The 21810-nt window shown below is 48.3% G+C and overlaps 9 protein-coding genes across 9 annotated transcripts; 5 read left to right on the top strand and 4 right to left on the bottom strand.

Moving 5' to 3' along the window:
• Positions 1–56: 56 nt before the first annotated feature.
• On the top strand, positions 57–902 carry RXT3 (Rxt3p; the record flags this gene model as incomplete). Its single annotated transcript, NM_210291.1, has 1 exon — positions 57–902. One exon carries the CDS (start codon positions 57–59, stop codon positions 900–902), a length of 846 nt encoding a protein of 281 aa, NP_984937.1.
• Positions 903–1184: 282 nt separating this feature from the next.
• Positions 1185–1838, top strand: GAG1 (Gag1p; the record flags this gene model as incomplete). Its single annotated transcript, NM_210292.1, has 1 exon — positions 1185–1838. The coding sequence occupies one exon, from the start codon at positions 1185–1187 to the stop codon at positions 1836–1838; it is 654 nt and encodes a 217-aa protein (NP_984938.1).
• A 60-nt stretch (positions 1839–1898) lies between these two features.
• On the bottom strand, positions 1899–2252 carry BLS1 (Bls1p; the record flags this gene model as incomplete). The annotated part of the gene is made up of 1 exon (NM_210293.1): positions 1899–2252. One exon carries the CDS (start codon positions 2250–2252, stop codon positions 1899–1901), a length of 354 nt encoding a protein of 117 aa, NP_984939.1.
• A 167-nt stretch (positions 2253–2419) lies between these two features.
• Positions 2420–5518, top strand: VAM6 (Vam6p; the record flags this gene model as incomplete). The annotated part of the gene is made up of 1 exon (NM_210294.1): positions 2420–5518. One exon carries the CDS (start codon positions 2420–2422, stop codon positions 5516–5518), a length of 3099 nt encoding a protein of 1032 aa, NP_984940.1.
• A 66-nt stretch (positions 5519–5584) lies between these two features.
• On the bottom strand, positions 5585–8656 carry UTP21 (rRNA-processing protein UTP21; the record flags this gene model as incomplete). The annotated part of the gene is made up of 1 exon (NM_210295.2): positions 5585–8656. One exon carries the CDS (start codon positions 8654–8656, stop codon positions 5585–5587), a length of 3072 nt encoding a protein of 1023 aa, NP_984941.2.
• Positions 8657–8973: 317 nt separating this feature from the next.
• VIP1 (inositol polyphosphate kinase VIP1) lies at positions 8974–12402 on the top strand (the record flags this gene model as incomplete). The annotated part of the gene is made up of 1 exon (NM_210296.1): positions 8974–12402. One exon carries the CDS (start codon positions 8974–8976, stop codon positions 12400–12402), a length of 3429 nt encoding a protein of 1142 aa, NP_984942.1.
• A 425-nt stretch (positions 12403–12827) lies between these two features.
• Positions 12828–14105, bottom strand: PRS1 (ribose phosphate diphosphokinase subunit PRS1; the record flags this gene model as incomplete). Its single annotated transcript, NM_210297.1, has 1 exon — positions 12828–14105. The coding sequence occupies one exon, from the start codon at positions 14103–14105 to the stop codon at positions 12828–12830; it is 1278 nt and encodes a 425-aa protein (NP_984943.1).
• A 460-nt stretch (positions 14106–14565) lies between these two features.
• Positions 14566–15378, top strand: BER1 (Ber1p; the record flags this gene model as incomplete). Its single annotated transcript, NM_210298.1, has 1 exon — positions 14566–15378. One exon carries the CDS (start codon positions 14566–14568, stop codon positions 15376–15378), a length of 813 nt encoding a protein of 270 aa, NP_984944.1.
• Positions 15379–15476: 98 nt separating this feature from the next.
• FAS1 (tetrafunctional fatty acid synthase subunit FAS1) lies at positions 15477–21792 on the bottom strand (the record flags this gene model as incomplete). The annotated part of the gene is made up of 2 exons (NM_210299.2): positions 15477–21644; positions 21783–21792. The coding sequence occupies one exon, from the start codon at positions 21615–21617 to the stop codon at positions 15477–15479; it is 6141 nt and encodes a 2046-aa protein (NP_984945.2).
• Between the last annotated feature and the right edge of the window lie 18 nt (positions 21793–21810).

The raw sequence follows: 21810 nt of genomic DNA on the forward strand, positions 1-21810 counted from the left end.
TCGCCGGCTGCGAGCATTGAGCTTGCATCGAGCATTGGTTGGTGCGGCTGGGTAGGATGAGCATGACGGCGACTACAGAGGGCGATGACGGGTACAGACGGCGGCAGTCGGAGATCTACAGAATGCAGGAGACGCTGCTTGACACAACACAAACGGCTGAGACGGCAGGCGCGGCCGAGCGCGTGCAGGAGGCGGACCCGGACGGACAGGGGGCGGGCGTCGACTCGGGCGAGCTGCTGGAGGTTGTGGAGCGCCACTACGGGGCGCGGCGGTGCGCGCTGGGGACGATACGGTACGAGGCCGCGCGCGCGGGCCGGCTGACGGGCGGCGCGGGCGCGGCCCTGCCGTTTCCGTACGAGGTGGGGCAGCAGACCGTGCCGGTGCCGCTGCTGCCGCGCATGGGCACGGCAGCGATCAACAGGCTCGTGACGGTGGAGCTGAGCGCGGAGGACCTTGAGAGCGCGCTCGCGACGGGCGAGAACGCACGCGTGCGCAACCGGGAGCTATGGGGGGTAGACGTGTACACCTGCGACTCGGACCCGCTGCTGGTGCTGGTGCACTGCGGGGTGCTGGACGCGGAGCTGAGCGGACAGGGCGCGGGCAGCGGGCCGCGCCGCCGCACGCCCGCCAACCGGGCGAACCCCGACTGCGTGACGCGCGGTGTCAGTGCCGCGCCGAGCGTGCGGCGCGGCGCGTACCACTTTGACGTGCGCGCGCAGCTGCTCATGCTCCCCCCTTTGCAGCGCTACGCAAGCGCCGAGCGGTTCGGCCTGCAGTCACGTGAATGGAATACCCTGCACGACGGGCTAAGTTACGGACTATACGAGGTGACGATATTGCTACGGGACCCGACCCTCAGGGATGTGGGCGGTGCGGACCAGATTACTAAGGTGGACTGGTAGGACATTCTTGTGTCCGATGCCGCGAACAATGTGTTACCCGGGCCGTTCCGAGCCTGTTTTTTCGAACGCTGCGTGGTAGCCCTGCAGTGGGCATTATGCCCACTGCTCCCTTTCAGTAGGAGAGTGGCACCGGAGAGCTGCTATTCGTCGTTCCTGTTTGCATGTGCATGGATACATGTTTGGTGGCAGGTATCTCAGGAATATTTTAGAGCCAAAACACTAGACAATTCACTTTTGCAGGTGTTCCGTCTGGACATCACACATCGAGTTACTCACCGGGATATGTCTGGCGATAGAGGCGCCGATGCACCATATAGCGTAGCGGACTCGCGACGGAAGAGCCGCGCACGGCCGGGACTGCGCTCGTCGGTATCATCGTGGATGCACAAGTTCCGGGCCAACCTGTGCAAGGTGACCTCCGAGGCACTGGCTGAGACCAGCGGCAGCGACAGTGGCCGGAGTACTGTGGACGCACTGTTCGACGGCGCCACCGAGACAGCGGATGGGCGCGAGCTCGAGGGCGACACGGAGGCCCGCAGCAGCACGTCCCAGACACTGGTCGCGAAGTCGGAGGAGGAGGCCGCGCTCGGCAAACACTCACAAAGCTGGACGTTTGAGACGTTTGACCCGCATGAGCAGCGCCAAGTGTTGCATGGTGACTCATCCGTGCCGTTTGTGGATGGTCCGAAACTGTGGCACATCCGGCGTGAGCTCTGGACGGCGCCGACCGCTAACAACTCGGTCCAGGAGGCCGCGGAGCATCGCGCCAGCTTCCGGAAGATCAAACCGCACTACTACCCGCGGATATATAGGAAGCTTGTCCTGGACGACCGGCCCCTGTCCCAACCCATAAACCTGGAAGACGTTATGAAGATCATGGACGCCGGCTGGCTCGAGACAAACAAATGGGAGCGTGCATCAAGGGGACTCGCTTAAATGCTACGCTCGGCACCAAATCTATTCAATATTAGGAAGCACCTAGTATATAGCGTAATATTAATCGGAACGAAAAATTCTGTCCCCTTTGCCCGGAGCTTGTTCTGTGTCCTGTGCTTTCCCCTCGCGAACCAGCCTCAGCGTGGTTTCCAGCAGGCGCAGGTCCCTCTCAACGTGTTCTGCCCAGGTCTGGAGGTCCCGGTTGCCCTCCGCTCGGCTACTGTACTTGGCGTAAAGCTTTCGTAACGGCGTATGGCAACGTTCCTGCAGCTCTTCGTCGTGCAACCGTAATAGCTTCTTTAGCTGCACATCATATATATAGGCATGGTTAGCTTCTATCTCGGCCTGCATGGCAGAAACCTTAGTGGCAGTCTTAGACTTGATGATTCTGTTGACGTCCTGATCCAACTCCATCGGTGCAGTTGCTTTGGCAGCCGGTTTTAGTCTTGCTATTCATCAAGGCCGATCTATATCACCAATCATCATGGTTTTGAAACATTCGGTGCTTAAAAAGGGACACAGCAAACTACAAGCAGGCAGCACGAAGCACTCAGCAGACTAAGGGCAGGCCTCATCATAAGATGCTTAGGGCTGAGCTAGTAAATGCCATTCCGTGCCAAGGTGCTCAGTGTGTCGCTGTGGTTGATGGCGTTCGACAACTTGTGGTGGTGCGAAATAATAGGGACTTCTTGGTGTACTCCAGTATGGACGAGAGAGGCCTGCGTCTAGTTCAGACATATACAGAATTGCTTGGCCCGAATTATGGTGTAGAAGAGCTGCTGTACTCCGAACGGCTGCGGACAATATTCGTCCGCACGACCAAGTGCTTACTGCTACTTCATTCGAGCAACTTACAACATTACGACAAGATAGTTGACAAACGAGGCATTGACCATGCCTGGCTGTTTGAACATCCATGTGGGAAGGCTGAGACGTGGATGACGGTGCTTGTTTACTCGGTCACAGGGTCGAGCAAGATAAAGATGCTGACATGGGTGGGGCGGCAGTTCCAAGCGGTGCATGAGGTCGCACTAGGCACGCGATCGGAAGTCATCAGCTCAGTAAGTGGCGGCCCCGCATGCTGTGTGGTGCTTACCTCGACGACTGTATACCAATGGAGGTATATGAGCTCAGAGTTAGTGCGTGTTGATAGAGTCATTAAGCCCACCTGGCCTCGCGAACTATATGACACCGTGAAGGAGGTCGAGACAGCGCAAGTCGAGGCCAGCACGCAGGGAAAGGAATATGCGGATGATGTGAGCTCGTTGATATCTGTGGAGAGTTTGTCTCAGCTTTCACGTAAAACCAATCTATCCAATTTCTGGTTCAAGAAACCTCAGGGACGAGCCTTCAAGGATGTAAGACTAGCGTTCTTACCCTCTGACTCAGTATATCCTGTGATAATGGATGGAAAGACTGAAATGATGCTGCAGCTTGAGCGGGCTGACAAGGAGTCGCTTTATATAACCGTCCATGATTGCCGGCACTTTTATGAGCGTAACAGGGACTTCGAGACAGTGCAATATTACATGTCTAGATACCTCCTTCTAAGCAATTCCAATTTTGTCAGAATTGTGGACTACTATCGTGGATTTATTTTTATGGAAATATACGTGAGCAAAGGCATCAAATGCGTTTATCCAATTTCCGAATCTTCGCTACTAATTAGAACCTTAGACGACGAGTTGCAACTTTTTAAAATATCTTGTGAGGATGACCTATCGAAGACAACTGTGCATGACTGCAGATCGATACCCAATAATGCAGAAGAAGCTCACTTCGATAATCTTAAGAGGCGGATAATATTTTACGAGAGTCTGTTAGACACACAGAAGGGTTTGACCATGTTTAGCATATCTGGGTCATCTGATAATGGTGATCAGGCCGAATTGTATGCATTGAAACTCCGTGATTTGAGCCTCCTGTTTGCGATAAAGTCTTTTGAAAGGTTTGCAGGTTCGCAAACTCTCACTTTATCTAAGAAACTTGATGAACGTGTGAATAGATTACAAGAGTTACTGGCCAAACAATTATTTGATTTATTTCTTGCCTTTTTAGCCCCTCCGGAATTGGTTCTCAGGCGCTGTCTACCTTATAATGTGGCCGCTGAGATTGATGATTTGCTAACTCCGCCTATCCTGGCGTCTGAGGTCAAACGCACTGATTTGTCTCCCAAACTCATTAACCGTTGGTGTCTTCCATATCTAACCGATATTAGGCGGCATCTGCACAATCTTCAAAGACAGGGTCCCAATGCAACCGTACTTTGGGCTTTCGGTGCGTACAAACTCCAGGTAGGGATTGAATTCTTTCAATTAGACCACAGTAAAGCTTCCGGCTTACTGAATCTTCTAAGAATCATAGACACAGCCCTTTTTCAACTTTATATGCATTATAACAAGCCCATGGTTGGCCCTCTTATTCGTGTCGATAACAACTGTGATTTAGTGAAGGTGGAAGCAGCACTAAAGGAAAATAAAATGTTCCAGGAGTTGATAGACTTCTATTACAATAAATCCGAACATGGTAAAGCTTTGAATTTGTTGATTCATTTATCGGACTATGTGGATAAAAGTTTTGCCACTAACGTAATGCAAGAAAAGGTCAAAAACCTAGTGATTGACTATTTGAGTAAACTCCCATCCGAGTACTTGGATACAATCTTTGAATATACTGCTTGGTTATTGAAGAACTATTCTGATAAAGACTTTATTATTTCGAGCATATTTATGAATGATTCACCTGCATGCGGTAAATTTAATTACGAGAAGGTGTACAGCTTTATTGATAAATGCAACAAACAACTATCTGTCACATATTTGGAATACATCGTCAACATTTATCATCACACAGATTCTAAGATATTCAATTATCTCATTCTAAGGTACATACAGGATATCAGCAATGAGAAGTGTGCTAAAAAACTCAAAGCCATTTTGAAAACAACTGCATACTACGAACCAAGGGTAGTACTCAGGTATCTATCGACCGCGCTGGAGGATGACACTCTAACTGCTGAAAATATAAAATGGCTAAAACTTTTAAAGACATGGCCTTTGGGGCGCCTGGGTGAACATGAAACAGCGTTAGGGATCCTAGTTGATGATCTAGGGAATTATAACCAAGCTTCTCTATATTGTAATGAGCTCTATGCCACAAACAAAAATGCAGGCACAGCAGCTCTCATGAACTTGTTTGAAAAGCTGCTTGCGAAGGTAGAATTTAGCGGATGGAGAAACGTTCATCTGTTTCTGCTAGAGAATGGTTCGAAGCTAGATGCGATAACATTGTTTGAGAAACTGCCGCCCAATATTCCGATAAACACGCTTAACGAATTCCTAAGTAGAAGGATTAAAAGTGCGTCCATGAAGAAAAACCAATCGCGTATACAGAACAATCTTTTGAAAGTCAACCTCATCGGAAGCACCTATCGCTTATCCCAGATCATATCTGAATTTTTGGTGGTAGATGAAGATAACCGCTGCTACGTTTGCCAGAAGAATTTAACATTAGGGAGCAGTGAACTTTTCTCGCTCTTCAACCTCAGAGGAAGCAATATATTAACACATTATAATTGTGGCAGGTCTCTGCAAGAAATCATAGCCGCAGATGACTGTAAATCTGGCAGCATGTCACATGTTAAAACTTTGGGTGACTATAAGGATGAGAAAAAGAGATAGGTCTCATTATATTACCGAATTTTTTAGAACTGTACATCTATAAACATAATGCATGATGGGGGAATTCTAAGTTGTGGTCACAAAGTTGATAATGCTAGAGCAGAATTTGACGAGATCATCTAAATGCTCTCTAGAATTATGAATAGCACGCCACTCCTGGAGAGATCGAGCTATACCCTCGTGCTTGTTATTGGCGTTAATAATATCGCCATGGGCCTTAAATAGGAGACTCATAAATGCTTCATATAAGTCGAAGTTCTTGCCAGACTTCAAACCTTCGACCAGAGCTTCAATAAACCAAACAATCTCTTCAAATGGTTCAAATGCGTTCAAAGATCTGATTTCCAAATCAATTGAAGCTGGAGACATATTGACTAAATGTACCAAAAAGTTGTTGTAATCTGATTCAGCCGCACTTGTTCTCAGTAGCTTAGTAAATTCAGACTCAAAGCCAAGTTTTGTAGTGGGTTTAAACTTGGCTAGTTGGTCTTGAACTTGCATGCTTGCAGCTTTTTCTTCCTGTTCTTTTAAGCTGGTTGTGGCATTGGCGTTAAGTGCGTCTTCTCTTCCAGAGGCATCATCTCCAACCTTTTCTCCAGTGAGCTGCAAGAAGAAGGGTGCCTTTTCAGGCTTCTTTGGAGCTTCCTTGGGCTTGGATCTTTGTCTAATAACATCCAACTTCAAGAGGGTATTCATTTTGTTGCGTGGCCCTAGGGAAAGCGTTATTAGACTCTCATTTATTTGCTCAAGTGACTTGTATGTCCCCATACTTTGCTCTTCATCTTCAGCATCGAATGCACCTTCTAACATGGATACACCGCCATCCTCCGAAGCACTCGGTAGTAGTAGGCGGGCAAAAGCTTCCTCGTCTATTTGGCGGGTTGAAATGGCTTTAAATTGAGACCTATTACTCCATATCGCTATGCCGTTACCTGCTACATGTGTTGTAGCAAGAATGTCACCGTTCGCGGAGAATTGGACGTTTGTTGCAACGCTCTCTAGCCTCACACCATCGATACATGTGCCCGTTGGAAGATCCCAGGTCCTTAGCGTAGAATCCAATGATGCAGACACTATCCATCTACCATCTGGAGAGAAGTCAAACGCTGTGATTCTGTTTGAGTGTCCCCATAGTTGACGGACAACTCTCTGCGTTACCGAGTCGATAACCTGAATGGAGAAATCGTCGAGAGCGACGGCAAACAGCTCGGATGCCCTGTGGTATACTAATTGCGTTATCGGAGCGCCTAGCTGTAACTTTCCCAAGAAAGAATTCGTAGTGAAGTCGTAAAACCCCACAAGGCCGTCAAGCCCACATGAAACCATCTTCCGATTCATACCGTCGACTGCCAGGCCGGTAACTGAACCCTTGTGCATTTTGTACACCTTCCGTTTAATCCCACTCTGGAGATTATACACGGAAATACCCCCATTGGACGAGCCAATTAGTGCAAAGTTTCCACACTGTGTCATAGCCACCGATTTTACTAGTCCATCGTCACTAGTGGAAAGTGTCCACCTTCCCACTCTTTTCGTCTTGGTGTTCCAAGTTCTCGCAGCGCGTTCCCCGTTGTGAGCAGTGACAACGTTTTCCCAATCACCTTCTCTAAAGTTTTCAATCGCTAACGCAATGATTTCAGGGAACTTCTCCTTCATTGTACTGCCACCTATTCTGGAGCCATCCTTGTTTTTATGCAGTCTCTGCGAAAACTCCTGGGATTGCGCATCTTTCCGTAGAGAGAACCCCCACAGCGATCTGTCTTTGGAGGCGGACATTAGGAAATGGGAGTGGGAGTCTGCAAAGCAAATACGGGATGGTGGCTGAGAATGCCCTCCTCTAGAACGCAAAAGGCGAGGAGGCTGTACGACCGTTTCACTTTCACTCTGGGAGAGCGATGGATCAAAAGCAAATTCTTTAAGCTGGTTATCACCTCCACTTGTTACAACGATTGACTGGCCGTTTAAGAAAGACACCTTAGAGATACCTCCGTAAGTGTCTCTATGAATACCCTTTAACACATGAATACGTGTCTTGCGGTTCAGGTCGTAGAATACAAGATCACCGTTAGTAGAAGCGATGGCCATGTGTGCTGATCCGTCGGTCCTGAATGAAAGGGACGAAACCCGGTTGGTCGTCTGGATCGACCGAATTTTCCGACCCTTCTTCATATTGTACAAGACAACCTCGCCTGTTATGGTACCCAGCGCCAGCACATCCAGAGCCGGCGCACATTCGGCTGCCGTGATCCGATCTGGAAACTCGTCGCTCGAGAACAGCATCTTTCTCGTCCGAATATTGTAGAGTACAATGTTCGAGTGCGTCACTACCACTAGTTTGTTAAGGTATGTCGGCAAATGCACGAGCTCCAAAATCTCCCCTCCTAGCAGCGATCCAATGTTGAACTTGGTGTAGAACTCCGTAGGATACTTGGATCCGCCCTCTGTCTTGAACACATACACGCTGTTGTCGTCTGCAGACACGCACAGATACCCCCCAAAAACGCACATGTGCCGCACTGTGGCGTTACAGTCCGGCAGCGTAAGCAGGCGCTCCAGCTGCCCCCTCTTGTATATGCCCACATGCTTCCCAAAGCCCGCGTACAGGTAGTGGTGGTGCGTGGCCAGGCATGTGATCGGAGAACTCGTCTGCTGTGCAGACACAAACAGCAAGTGCAGGTTGCTGGCATCGTATATCTGGAAGCTCTTACCAACACTCGTGGCAATATAGAACGTCGTGCCTAACGTCCCGACCGCGAAGGGTGTCTCATTGGTCACATTACCCACCACCCTGAATGGCGAGAAGATCCGCGAAGCATGCGCGGCCTGCCCGCTAACATTCTTGCCGGTCCTTTGCCTCTTAGCAACGTCCGATTCCGCCATATTGATTAACAGTGGCCTCGCTGACCTGAGTCTTGAACTGTAGGCTTGGCTATTAGTTAAAGATGTGCATCGAGCGCGATGCCCATACAAATTTTTCAAATCACGGAAGACGAGTTTCATCAAACAAAAAGAAACGACTACTCTGCCAGCTTTAACCACACAGCTGCGCTGCCTGTAAGCGACGCTCTTGGAGCATTGCTGCTGGTGATTGGGACTAGCCGCGGCCAGTTCACGTGTAGGATACCAACTTTTCTCCATGTTGGAGGACGTATAAGTGTCTTGTCCAGTTCTCAGCCCGGAGGCCGTAGATGCGCCCTTTTGCCAAATGGTAGGCAGATACTAAATGTTATGGGTCTTGCAATGACCAATGCATTTGGTGTGGGTTTACTCTCTCTGTCGCTTTAGTGCGTGCGGTACGCGTATCAGTTGCTTCGACAGAAAGAGCGATTTCTTATCCCTGTTCTCCGCAGACTAACCCGTATCCATCTGCGCCCGCGAGCACACGAACGCGACGAAAGGATCTACAAGAGCAGCGACTCTCCGCAGATATACCGGAGATACGCGTCCCCACTACCATGAGCGAAGACAACTGCTTACAGCCTCAACTATCTCCTCTGTTCCTTAGTTGCAGTACCAAGAAGGCTATGGAATCAATAGCGCCCATCCTGGAGGGCTTCACGCCGAAGACATCGTCGAGCGAGAACACATCTTTGAAACTGCCACCTGCGAGTCTCACGACGGATGAGGAAGAAGACGCGGATGAAAATCTGGATCCGAACGCACTGGCTCGGACCGTTAGTGTGCAGTCGCAGCAATCGGCTGTAGGAGGGACGGGTGCAGTTACGTACAATAGCCTGGCCGCACCAGATGAGAACGCGGAGACATTTGCCAAGCATGGCGCAGCCCACGGTTTGGAGCAGATCACGTCTAGCCAAGCTTTAGAGGAGTGTGCGTGCGAGGAAGGGAACTGCACGGATGCGTGCCAGGCGGTTTCGCCAGGAGCCTACAAGGGCCAGTCACCCAGGAAGCCAGCAGACGATGCTACTGAGAAGAACGAGGGCTGGCAACACTCGGTGCATCCCCCCGTACAGCAAACTGGGCACGAGGGGGCTAACTCTGACTCTGCCACGCCTGCTCCCAGCTCTTCCAGTTCATCACGAAAGTCCTCAACTTCCATCACAAAGCCACAACTTCCCCGAGTAGGGAAAATTGGTGTCTGTGCCATGGACGCCAAAGTGCTGTCGAAACCCTGCCGTCATATTCTTAACCGGCTGATCGAAAATGGCGAATTCGAAACCATTATCTTTGGGGATAAGGTGATTCTTGACGAGAACATCGAGAACTGGCCGACCTGCGACTTTCTAATATCATTCTTTTCGTCTGGGTTTCCTTTGAACAAGGCAATCGACTATGTCATGCTCCGTAAGCCGTTTATGATCAATGATTTGATTATGCAGAAGGTACTCTGGGATCGCCGACTGTGTCTAAGGCTCCTTGAAGCAGCACAAGTACCAACACCACCTAGGTTAGAAATAACTAGAGATGGTGGGCCAAGGGTGGATGACGCGTTAAGGTCAAAGCTTTTGGAGCGTGGCGTCCATGTCAAGCCAATTAGGGAGCCTATTTGGCGGATGTTGGATAATGACACATTGGAGGTCAACGGCGAGATAATGACCAAGCCATTTGTGGAAAAACCTGTGGATGGCGAAGACCACAACATCTACATTTACTACCATTCAAAAAATGGCGGTGGCGGTCGCAGGTTGTTTAGGAAAGTGGGCAACAAGTCGTCCGAATTTGATCCTGCCCTTGTGGCGCCACGCAGCGAAGGATCTTACATATACGAGAAATTTATGGATACTGATAACTTTGAAGATGTCAAGGCATATACCGTTGGGGAAAGTTTTTGTCATGCAGAAACGAGAAAGTCGCCGGTTGTAGATGGGATAGTGCGGAGAAACACACATGGTAAGGAAATTCGATATGTCACGGAGTTGACGGAGGAGGAGAAACAGATGGCCGCCCGTGTTTCCAAAACGTTTTCGCAAATGATTTGTGGATTTGACCTTCTTCGCGTCAACGGGAAGAGCTTTGTTATAGATGTCAATGGCTTTTCGTTTGTGAAAGATAATTCGATGTACTATGATTCCTGTGCAAAGATTCTCCGGGACACCTTTGTAAATGCTAAAAAGCAAATTGATCTAGAAAAGCGGAACTTGCCAGTTATCCAAGAAGAAAAGAGGCAAAAGTGGTTCTTTAAAGGACTAGTTACGGTAATTCGTCACGCGGACCGGACACCGAAACAGAAGTTCAAACACTCCTTCAGGTCCCAGATATTTATCTCACTTTTGAAGGGTCATAAAGAAGAAGTTGTTATTAGGAATGTCAGCGATTTGCAAATTGTTCTACAGGCTCTCCGTATAGCTATGGAGGAAGGTGTTGAGGATCCGAACAAACTGGAGGTCTTGGCCAATGCCTTGGAGAAAAAACTGAACTTTCCAGGAACAAAAATTCAATTGAAGCCTGTTCTTAACGATGATAACGAGGTGGAGAAAGTCCAGTTCATATTGAAATGGGGAGGAGAACCCACACACTCTGCTAGATATCAGGCGCAGGAACTGGGCGAGCAAATGAGACAAGACTTTGACCTGTTAAACAAGAATATCTTAAGGAATATCAAGATTTTTTCTTCTTCTGAGCGCCGTGTCCTGGCTTCTGCACAGTTATGGGCAATGGCGTTATTCGGTGCAGATGAGCTTGGAAGTGACGAAATCAGTATAAGAAAAGATTTGTTGGATGACTCCAACGCTGCCAAGGATTTGATGGATAAGGTGAAAAAGCAACTGAAGGCTCTTTTAAGAGAGGGCAAAGAAGCACCACCTCAATTTGCATGGCCACTTAAAATGCCACAACCTTACCTAGTGATAAAGCGCGTGGTTGAATTGATGAACTACCACAAGAAGATTATGGATCACAATTTCTCTCATAAAAGTCTAGAAGAAATGCAGAGAAGATGGTGCTGCGGTGAGGATCCTACATTATTCAAGGAGAGATGGGATAAGTTATTCAAGGAATTCGTGAGCGTGGATAAGGTTGATCCGGCGAAAATATCCGAACTGTACGATACGATGAAGTACGACGCTCTTCATAACAGATCTTTCCTAGAGCGTATATTTTCTCCCGACGAGGCGGATGAATTGAATGAGGATGCTGCTTGTCAACATTCACTTGTTGACCGTTACCCGATCAATATTTTGGCTAAGAATAACTTTAAGATCCCAGAAACCACCCTTGGAAAGACTACCAGCAACAGTGTGGGTTCTTTAGGATGGGTACTAGAGAAAGAAAGCGGCATGAAGGCACATTGCTCGAATCCTAACTCGATATTTGATCACCCAAGGTATATGCAACTAAGAGAACTGTATAGACTCTCAAAGGTTCTCTTTGATTTTATTTGCCCGCAAGAGTATGGTATTGAAGATAATGAGAAGTTGGATATTGGCCTTTTAACATCTTTACCGTTGTCGAAGCAAATTCTCAATGATATTGATGATATGAAAAGTAAGGATACGCCGGCATGTATCGCTTATTTTACAAAGGAATCGCATATCTATACTTTGTTGAACATCATATACGAGGCGGGTCTTCCGATGCGTATCGCCAGAAATGCCTTACCAGAACTAGATTATCTGTCCCAGATTAACTTTGAATTGTACGAAAGTGCAGACAGCGGAGGCCAGAAGTCCCATGCTATAAGGTTAAAGATGTCACCAGGTTGCCACACGCAGGATCCGCTGGATGTTCAACTGGATGAGAAGCATTACATCAGCTGTATCCCGCGAATCTCACTGACAAAGCATCTAGACATGGATTACGTTTCCCAGAAGCTACGGAACAAGTTTTCAAGGGTTAACATGCCACAGAAATTTACGCCTGTGCATATTACGCAGCCGGACTTAAGCTATAAGAGACCTGCTATGAAGGACTCATCCACTGAGTCATAATAAGGTGGACATATATCAAGATGTGTGTAGTGATACTGTCAAGAACAAGATAGTTACCTACTCCAAATAGTAGTTTGTATGCTAGAGATTGTGCTAAATGGGTAGTGGTTACCTGACGGTAGCCATTTAGCGAGTAGGCAACATGTTGCTCAAATCTCAATGCATATTTATCTTCCAATGCTCCGTTAGTACAATGCCTCTTAGAGGGAGACATGTCCTGCAATCCGTGTGATTGCATCATTGGGTGCCAGACAGAATACTGCAGGCAGAACAAGATGGACTATCCCATTACCGTACTGTAAAATCGTTGTTCACATGATATAACAAATTAATAATGAATATAATGGAGAGCTATGTTTTCTCCACCTTTAAATAAAACACCCACCTGGTAACCTTCCAAACCTGCGTAGTTTACTCTGATGGAACTACAGCGAGGCTAGTGAATCAAACAGAACAGATATAGATTCACCATAGTGATCGCGGCGGATACATTCGGCAAAAATAGACGACGTATCAATAACAACCAGCTTTTGGGAGCGCTTCATGCGATCTCTATTGATTGGATACGTGTTGGTAACAATGACTTGGTACACGGCATCGGACTGTTCTAGCTGCTCTAAACAGTCGCCGGTGAAGATGCCATGTGTGGCTACAACATAAACACGTTTCGCACCACAATTCTTAACCATATGCTCTGCAGCAGAGATGAAGGAACCGGGTCTGTCAATCATGTCATCCAGAATGATTGCAGACCGCCCGTTCACGTTACCCACTAACGTGATAAGCTTTTCCTGCTTTTCCTGTGGTGCCTCTTCATCTTCCGAGTCGGCTGCGGCTTCGTAACTACCACCGATGGGATACGAGTCACTTGCGAGAGATCCTTCCTGATCCGAAACGACGACATCCGAATGGTATGCATCATCCACATCATCATCGATAACATGTCCATTAATAATCCGAGCAGTCTGGATCCCGTTGGTCAATATGATATTCTCTTCCTCGTCTTCAGCAGCACCCGGCCTGACAATCGGCCTGTTTTTCCGTAGCATGGACTGCTTCCGCATCCGCAACTGCTTCATATCCTTGGTCTGGGAGTAAAGGTCTTTGGACCGACGACGATCGGTGTGAATCATCGCGAAGTTAATCTTCAGCGAATCAGCAAGCGCTGTCACACGCTTCGTACCGCCAGGGTTTTTTGAAACTACGACAGCGTGCTGATAGTCCTCCACATTCTCTCTGATCCATTTCGCCAGGCTGGGGCCACCGTACAGGTTGTCCACTGGCTTCGTGAAGAACCCCTGCATCTGCGAGGCGTGCAGGTCCATGGACACGACATGGTCCGCGCCGGCTATTATCAGCAAGTTCGCAAGCATACGTGCTGTGATTGCGCCTCTGTGCTTCTTCATCTTGCATTGCTTGGAGTATGGGAACTGCGGAATCACTGCCGTCACCTTCCGTGCAGAGCCCCCCTTACACGCGGAGACTAGAATGAGCAGCTCCATAATGTGGTCATTGATGGTCGACGACCCCGACTGGATCACGTATACATCCTCATCACGCACAGAGACCCCGATTTGTACAGACGTTTCGCCGTTGGCAAACTTCTTCAGTGTACATGGCGCCGGCTCGATGCCCAGCTTCTCACACACTAACTTCCCAAGTTCTGGGTGAGAAGTGCCCATGAACACCTTGCACTTACGCATGTCGTTTCGCTTGGAATCGTCCACGACCTTGGAACCAACAGACGAAGTGTAGTTCAACTTGATTCGACCCACACTTAATGAAATCCCATTTAAATAGCCCTTTAATGTTTAAGAGCTACAGGTTATTGATATAACTTGTATAAAATTCCATACAAAAAAAGGAAAACTTCACCGATTGGGCCAATAAGATGGAGATATCCATGGAAAAATTTTCCGTGTCAGAGTCGTGCAGGTTCGAAGTTAATGTCGAACGTTGCGTAGCAGCTGCAGAGGGGGCACAGCGGGTCGTCCCGACGATCGTCGAGCCTGCCGGCTGGGGCGGGGTAACATCCCTGACATTGTTTAGAACAATCTAATGCATATACAGTGATGTATGGGTGTATGCCAGTGTTCTCCAGGCATCTTGCTACTGAAGCTATGTAAATCTTGTTAGAGCGGGCAGGTGGTTAGCGTGCTGACGATGAGTGGGCGGCAAATGCGGGAGAGGCAGCGCAACGGTGTGCTTGACTTTAAGCAGGCACTGCAGCGATGTAGGACAGAGGTGCAAGAAAGTAGGATGTTTGCAGACTTAACAACGCATCTGGAGCCACATAAAGAACGTCTGACGCGGATACGATGCCTTGCACTGGGGAAATTCCACGAAGAGGCACCTGCCAGGTGGCAGCTGGCACTGTTACTAGAGCTTGTAGATTACTTGGGCCATGAAGTGCAGTGCTCTCTCTACGATCCCGCTTTTACGGCGGAAGAGCTGTCTTATGTGGAGCAGCTGGGAGAACGATGGAGCGTTGACGAGCAGTCGCCATGGAGTACGGAGTCTAGCGACAAGCTGCTCTTCTTTCTGCCTCATGCACCATTGTCATTGACGGAGAGCGTGGTCGAAGCCGAACAACCAAGACTGTGGCTTGCGAATCAGCTTGTGCAACACACAGACCGTTATACGAAAGCGCAGCTGTTTGAGAAGTATCCGCTGATCAGTAAGTTGGTCAGCTATCTTGATAGCGGCAGTAAAGTGGGAACAGCATCTACCGACGGATTCAGCGCATTTGTCCCTAAAAGGTCTCGGCGGCAGCGGCGAAATAAAGCCGTATATAGAGAACCTGACATTGACTATGGCTCCGTCAAGTCATATTTTACAGGATGTACGGTACTGACGGATTTCTCTGGAGGGGAGCTGCTTCGAGACAAACCGTGGCTGAACGCCTTTTCAGACTTGGCTTTGCACCGAATTGAATTGGGTGTCAAACAAGTAGAACGGCCCGCGGATAGCATTTGAGCATACAAATTAGCGTAATATACAAAGGTATTATATAATTTTTTATCAAAGTAGATACACTAGTGAAATATTATGGAGGTATGTCCAACCTAGGATCGCTAGTTCTGGTAGCTTTCCCAGTTATCTAACACCGCCTTAATCTTTTCAGAACCAGTGAGTTTGTAGACGTCCTCAAAGTACTCCTTAGTGATTGCAAATGGCTTTGCTGTCAAGTTAGGGATATACTTCCCGATCAGCCTGTCAACCTTCACATTTTCCTTAATAATATTCTTCTTTAAAAAGTTCTTGAAAGGCTTGACCCCATTTCTCAAATAAGAGGAGTGGAATGGAACAGAGATACCACGTAATGGGATACATGCGAACCCTCTCTCCAGCTCAATTGGCTGGGGCTTCGAAAGTGACTTTTTCGATATCTCAGTAATGATTTCGTCTAGATGTTCCTCCACCTGTTCCAGAGGCATGGTCGCCTGCAATTTAACGAGGTCAATCTTCTGAAGCTTGACAAAATTCAACACATTCGTTAGGGTGTCCAAAGCCCTCAAGTCACCGGCAGCCACGTATTGCTGGTCTTCGACATTGTAGTTGACGATTTCGACGAGCCACTCTGTAATTTTACCAACACGTTCTACAACAAATTGCAAGGCCTCTTGTGTAAATCCTGTTGACACACGGCTAGGATTAACAGCGATCATACCATAGTTAGAACGACCCTCACTATCACGTGGAACTGCAACTTGCATCGTCATTCCTCTGTAGAAGACCACCTCCACCAAAGACTCAATAGACATCACATCGGCTAGCGAAGCCAGCGCGGCATACTCACCTAGAGAATGCCCGGCAAAAGTAGCTTCCGCAGGGATCAGCCCCTTGGATTTCAAGTCTTCAAATGAAGCCTTTTCCATCAACGTCAACGCTGGCTGGGTGAACTGAGTTGCAGACAGCAAACCGGTATCCGACTTGAAAGTATAAGAGGTAGAAGATTCAGTGATACTCTTGAAAATCCGTTCACTTGCAATTTCACCATCGACAATTGTCTCAAAAATCATAGATGTATAGTTCTCTTTAATCTTTCTACCCTTTTCACCCCCAAAGTAAATAGTCAATTCCTTTGGATTAGTCCGGACAATTTCCAAGATGGAAAAGCCGTAAGTCTGTTTGAAATGGTTGTCTGCCCTGTCCCAAACTTGTCTTGCGACTGGAGACTTATCGTACAGATCCATACCCATCCCCTGTTCCTGCGAACCCTGTCCGGTGAAAACAAATGTGGATACAGGCTGCTGAACTTCAGCTTCTCCGGCCAATACAGGCTCATCCTTGTCATTCCTGGTCTCAAATTTGATGAGTTTACGACCATTGATCATACCAACATGCTCAATTCTTGTGGTTAGCAAAGTGTTTGGCAGGACCATACCAACAAATTGACAGCTGTAGGCACGGACTCTCGAAGAGACACTATCAGCAGCCCATGTTTCCACGAGGGCACGCACAGCACCCGAGGTGTACATCCCATGAGTGATGGTACCTGGCAGATCAGCATAATTAGCAAAGTGACGAGAAACATGGATAGGGTTGAGATCACCAGAAACCCTAGCGTATGTCTCGTTGGTTCCTGGAGACTGAGCCTCAATCGTTGCAATAGGGATTGTGTTTTCGAGATTGACCTTATGCTCTAGAGTCGAACCATTTCTAGAGAGATAATCGATGACAGGGTTACCATGAGATTCACCTGCGTCATACTTGACCACACCAATTTGAACATTCTCTTTGGTAGATAGTTCCATTAGTACCCTACCTTCACAATGGACAGAAGAGAAGACGGTTCTATTCTTGAAAGTCACCTCAGTCTCTGTTTCAAATGTCAGAGTCCTTCCTAGTAAGTCGATCTTGTCATTGTCGAAGTGTAACCATTCCTTGGATTTCAGAACTGCGATGTCTTTTGGAGAATTAATCTGGATAACATATACTGGGTCTGTGCTCTTTTGGAATGTGTTTTCGAAGTCACTGTACTTTCCACGATACAAGAAAGAGGTAGTAACTTCAATTACCGGCTTGCCACTCTTTTTGATAGTGCCGACAACCTCAACTAATTTACCATTTTCTTGGTTGACAACAGACTTAATCAATGCAGAAACGTTGACCACATCATTTTCTTGTAATGGCTTGGCACCTGGAATCATCCGGTAAGAATTCGACAAATGAACGAGGTTCAAGAGGTCACCATCCACATTATTAGGGAAAATAGCTTTAACCAACGCCCTCCATCCAATTACGATAGCAAAGTCCATAGGGGCCAATAATGGTCTTCCTGGTCTGGTGACAAAGTCTTCACAATTGTTACCAATAGCATGAGTAAACGCAGCGATATCCTTCGACGTTATGGTAAAGTCCTCGGATTCGATCGGATCTCTTGGATCAAAGTCCAGGTTAAATGGATCCTTCAACCAAAGTTTCCAGTACATTTCTTTGATTCTTTGGTTTCTGTCTTCCATGATTTCTACAATAGGCGCAAACCCATCCGTAGGGTTGTATTTGTACAACAATGGAAGAGCCACCGGAATACCGTCCATCGTTCTATTTTCAATCATACTCAATTGAATTACATCACCCGAAAAGGTGACAGTAGCAGTGGTTTTTAGTGTACCCTGAACAGGCTCCTGCAGAATGACTTCTGTTTTATCTGGAGTTTCCGGATGCTTGATAGTGACCACCATATTGTCGCATGGCTTGAAAACTTTAAAAGTCGGATTCTCACTGTATCTTGATCCTTGTACAACCCGCGGAATACTGAAGAAAGCATGTCTCCAGGATTTTTGGCTTCCTGCTAGGACGTTAAACCACGTACGGAAGTCCGTTGCAGAGGTAGCATTGTAGACAATGGTATCTGGTGTCTTCTTGACAGTAGGATAGTCTACCTCGCGTGGGTTTTCACCTCCAAAGTATTCAACAACAGGAACTTTAGAGATATCATCGCTATAGTAGTCCTTTAGCAACTTATTAATGTGACCATCATGGATGCTGTCAAGTATGTGCTGAATTGGTTCATTAATTTCCTTAGTGTATTGGGCAGCAACAGGGCCATGTAAAATACACGTCCTCTGAACATCTTCATCAACGACCGCCTCCAGATTTTCTGATTGCCATAGGGAATCCTTCTTGAAGAAGAACTCAAAACGGTGGTCTAAAACAGGAATGAAAGGAACAGGCTTTTGGGTTGGTCTTTGTGCACACTCCAAGAAATAAGCAACATCTTGGGCATTGACAAATTGACTCTTAGCTGCAGGGTAAGCAGAGAAAATATCTGCTAAGACTTTTGATGGTGTTTCCAAATCAGAATATGACTGCAAGACGGAAACAGATTTATCTTTGGTAAAGCGTTCTTCGACACGACGGAGGAAGTCACCAGTGAAATTCCGCAAGGTCACGTCGATCCACTTGCCAGTAGATTTGATAAACATTAGCTCAACCATCCTTTCTGCAACTTCTTTATAGGTCATATCTGTTAATTCGCGAGCCTCTCCATTGACCGTTGCGAACCAAGGTTTCTGGAAATCGGAGTTCAACTTCTGGATAATGTAATCTCTCTTAGCATCCAGAGCAGGCTGGAGCTTGTTCTTAGGCAAGTTGAATATAGTCTCGTCCAGTTCCTTCCAGAGCATCACACCACGGGTAGCAATCTTGTGAATCGGTTCACCCATCTCAGATCTAACAGTGACAATACCACCCGTTGGTTTCTTGTAGGTCTGTTCCCAGAGTTCATCAGGAACACCAGTACATGCAGCAATTGCTTTCTTAGCAGCTAGCGAGGTCTTGGCCTCTTTAGCCACCATGACTCTAGAACCAAACAAGAACCCATCAAATGGCATCGGTGGGTAGTTGAAGCGGGTGGACCATTCGCCTGTCAAATAAGGATACGTTTCTTCAGAAGATCCAAAGCCAGAACCTGCAATTAAGATAATATTAGAGTGTCTTCTCAATTTACCATACATTTGCAGCATTGGTGCATGGAAGTTCTCGAAAGAATGATGGCCACCCCCTCTACCAGCAGTCCACTGTACGACAATAGGGAACGTTGGATGAGCCTTCGCAATAGTAATCACTTGTGAGATAGCGTCCACTGACCCAGGCTTCAAGCCCAAGTGAGTCATTCCAAGTGTTTCAATATACTCCGAGGCAACTTCCAAGGATGGGACACCAGCTCCGATCGTCAATGATTGAATTGGATATCCCTTACTTCTTAGTTCCTTAATTAATGGAATACCCCACTGAAGCATCCTAGGGTTGACATAAATCAAATTGATACCCAAACTGGAACCTTTCTTAATTTGAGCTACAACGGAGTCTATAGCCTCTGTCATACCCTGGGGGGAAAAGTAGCCGCCACCAGCCAGTTCAATGTGGTATCCTGAGTTAATTGTTGCAGCAACAAAGTCTGGAGAAACAGTGGTAGGTGTCATACCAGGAACCAACAAAGGTGGCCTTCCTAGAAGCCTGGAAAACTTTGTGTCAACGTACACCTTACCAGATCCAGTTTTGATCAATTTTGGATGGAACTCTTCTAACCAGTTAGAGGCAAATTTCAAGCTTGTAGGATTGACATCGAAGAGTTCCTGCTTGAAACCATATTCGTCATCAATGTTATGATCCAGGGCACCGGCTATAATGACACGCACGCCAGTACCGTCCTTATTACGATGCGTCAGAACTCCTAGCCCAGAAGCGCCGCCAGGGCCGTAGTCTAAGATGTGTGTTGACTTGAACGTTGTAGCTGTCTCCCAGTAAACTGGCAGCTTTGTAATACAGCTCGCAATTCTCTCTACTATCGATCCAGAATGCTGCCGCAAGTCGTGTCCGTCATAGGTGTCGTAAACCGCTATGGCAAGAGATTCTTGTTTGAACTCTAAGTCTGCATCGTGTAAATCCTGTTTAATCAATTCAAGTGCAGGCTCTAGCAAATGGGAATGAAAAGGTGACTCAATGGGTAGGAAGCGGTTGGTGAACTTCAGCTTCCGTTCACTATGCGGGATACGAGACTGGTCCAAGCCTGCAGGCGCCTTAGCTCTTCTTAGCGCAAGGTTCAAACCGTACAGAGACTGCGGTGGGCCCGACACAACCAAGTTCCTAGCACCGTTGACCAAAGAGATCACGATGTGCTTCTCGGATGGTAAGTGAGCGTTTGTCTTTTCTACAAACTCCTGCACCTGTTCCTGCGTCAAGTTAGACACAGAGAGCATCGGAGAAGGCTTTCCTTCCCCGTTTTCGAGGGAATCCTCCAGAATAGATGGCGGCAGGGACGTTTTTGGATACACCTGGTAGCAGCGCACACCAATAAAAAACAGCAGCGAGACCGTCTTGCGGAGGGCACAGAAAAAGGACTCCCAAGTGTCCGCCTCGGCGACAGCTACCGCCGTCGACAAACCCTGCGAATGCCCGGTGACACCCACCATACAGGCTCGCAGCTCCCCGGGCGTGATGCCCACAATGCGCGCAGTGACAGCGTAGTGCGCAAGCTGCAGGATCCCAATCAGCGGACAGGAAATCGGAATCAGCAACAGGTAGTCGTTGTCCGGGGTCCGCTCTGGCTGTGCCAGCCACTGTCTGAAGTCAAGACCCTGTGTGTACATCTTCTCTGCGCCCTCCGTCGTGCGCAGCAGCTCGTTCAGCTGCTCCGCCGCGGTATCCAGCACGTCCTCCACCAGCACGCCGTACATCTGGTGCAGCTCGCGCAGCTCCTCAAAGTAGTCGTCCGTGTTGCCCTGCCCCCCGAACACCGCAACAACGCGCGCATCGCCCCGCGTCGCGCTCTCCAGCAGCGCCGGCCGCCGGTGCATCAGCGGCCGCTGCGCGCGCACAGAGCCATATACATAGTGCTGCACCAATTCTTTGACCTTGGGCAGCGCCGTGGGCTGCTCGTCGTCCGCCAACAGCCGCGCTGCCACCCGGTGCACCTCCTCGCCGCACATGTAGCTCGCCTCGAACTCGTCCAGCGCCAGCTCCAGCACCGCCGCCACCTCGCCACCCGCGCCAGCCTGCGCTGCCACATGGCCGACGAACTTCGCAAGCAGCTCTGCCGACGACGCCGGCTCCTCATCCGACGCGTACCCCTCCGTGGGCGCCACCTGCTCCTTCGCAAACGACGCCGCCAGCTGCGACGCCGTCAAGTACAACCCTGTGGGAACCGAAAGTGTGTGTTCCAATGCTCCGTGCCCGAGGGCTAGCGACCTTGTCGTAATGCCGCTCATCGTCCTTGTATGTACTATCAGCTGCTCCTGCACACCAGTTAGTATTCTGTCTCGATCTTGACGCTGCCGCGACGTTTATATCATGGGTGGCGTGCGCTGAGCCACAGCCAGCGGCACGCGGTGCCGCCCATGTGAAAAAGTCGGCCTGTCTCCGTTTCGACATACCCTGCACGGTTGGGGCCTACAAAGAGCG

The sequence above is a fragment of the Eremothecium gossypii genome, chromosome V (assembly GCF_000091025.4).
Source record: "Eremothecium gossypii ATCC 10895 chromosome V, complete sequence".
Classification (NCBI taxonomy): Eukaryota; Fungi; Ascomycota; class Saccharomycetes; order Saccharomycetales; family Saccharomycetaceae; genus Eremothecium; species Eremothecium gossypii.